General features: G+C 33.1%; 1 protein-coding gene across 2 annotated transcripts in view; it reads right to left on the bottom strand.

Moving 5' to 3' along the window:
* The window catches only part of LOC128249877 (uncharacterized), a 5349-nt gene extending 4670 nt beyond the window's left edge, over positions 1–679 (bottom strand). For both annotated transcript variants that reach the window (XM_052974418.1, XM_052974419.1), the window contains exon 1: positions 475–679. In XM_052974418.1, coding sequence (XP_052830378.1) covers positions 475–664 — 190 coding nt within the window. In that variant the 5' untranslated portion in view covers positions 665–679. The remainder of the gene's footprint in view (positions 1–474) is intronic.
* Positions 680–1594: the final 915 nt, after the last annotated feature.

Raw genomic sequence — 1594 nt, 5'->3', positions numbered from 1 at the left:
TATATATATATATATATATATATATATGCACGAAGGGCTTCTTTCAGTTTCCCTCTACCAAATCGACTCACAAGTATTTGGCCGGCTTGAAACTATAGTAGAAGACACTCGCCCAATTTGCCACGTGGGACTGAAGCAGGAACCATGTGGTTGGGAAGAAAACTACTTACGAATTAGCTACCGCTACACCTAAAGAGACCATAAAAATGATTTTAGAAAAAGCAAATATGATATCGAAAGCTTCATAAATGATTTATCAAAATGCTGTAAGATTTGCCTAAATTTTTTGAAAACATTCAATCTCTATCGAGTTGTCATATCCATATGTTTTATATTATATACACGAGATTATATGCATACACATACACATGTATAAGAACAGAGTGAATTTGTAGTATTGAATCATATACACAAACTAACAAATTAAATTGCAAGTTTACAACGACGAAAATTGCTTATATTTGAGATACTTACGAACCATGACAAGAAACCAGCATAGAAAATATTTCATCCTGTATATTCGTATTAAAGAGAACATCTTGTTGAGAAATTGTCGCATTACAGTAACCTCCTCTTGTATACTTAATATGACGTAACATCTGTTCCCATCATTGAAAGAATATGTACAATTGCTGCATAAAGTACGGCATAGTTTATTAGACATTTTTACTGTTTTTCCTCACTACGGAAACTATTTTAATGATTTATTTAACATAAGTGCAGCAAGACTCTTCAAGGTGTAAACCAGTAACTGAAAATGCCTCATTTTGCGATTTGTTGATGAGCATGGCAAAATTAAAACTCGTAGAGAACTGAAGTCGTTTGAACTGGGATGGGACATCGTCTTCTGAATCTGTGAAGTGGAGGGAGGCTCTTGTATGCTCACCATCTAATCGATGCATCTTATTCTCGGAGAGAGGGGGACTGAGAGAGGGGATGTTTTCTGAAGCTGTTACAGGTTTTGAAATTATAAAATTAATTGAAAATTTTCAAATTTGGTATATTGATATAATTTTTACCTGCTAAATCCGAATTTGTTATTCATTTATTCCAGATAATTTTTGTTAAATGTTACAGATGTTTAAAATTCAATCCAAACTCCATTCTGATATAAACACTGAATGCTTACACCTTATCAACGATGGGAATGACCTGGGATTCATTTTTACCGTAAAGTTTGAGGTCATCCTTAAGTAACAAGTGGTTAATTTTTTGTTGAAGACTTATAAATTCATAACCAGACTTAGTTTTCCTCAGAATCCTTCTTAGTGATACCATGCACAATGCAAAAATCAGTGAGGACAAACAGAACCCTTGAAATACGCTTACTTTGATGTCTATGGCCCTTAAGATTTTTCCATCTGTTTTCAATTCTGCCTGCTACCTATCCAACAAATGCAATATCCATAGATTCACGCATTCCATGATCTAAGAATGGGGTATCATATTGTAGACCTTATGATAATCATGAATATATGTGTGTGTGTGTTTATGTAGATATGTGTGCATATCTGTCTATCTATCTATCTATTTGTCAGTCTGTATATATATATATATATATAAGGATAAGATCGGCATTTAAAATATTGATCTT

The sequence above is a fragment of the Octopus bimaculoides genome, chromosome 18 (assembly GCF_001194135.2).
Source record: "Octopus bimaculoides isolate UCB-OBI-ISO-001 chromosome 18, ASM119413v2, whole genome shotgun sequence".
Classification (NCBI taxonomy): Eukaryota; Metazoa; Mollusca; class Cephalopoda; order Octopoda; family Octopodidae; genus Octopus; species Octopus bimaculoides.
This window is presented reverse-complemented; position numbering and strand designations above follow the sequence as displayed.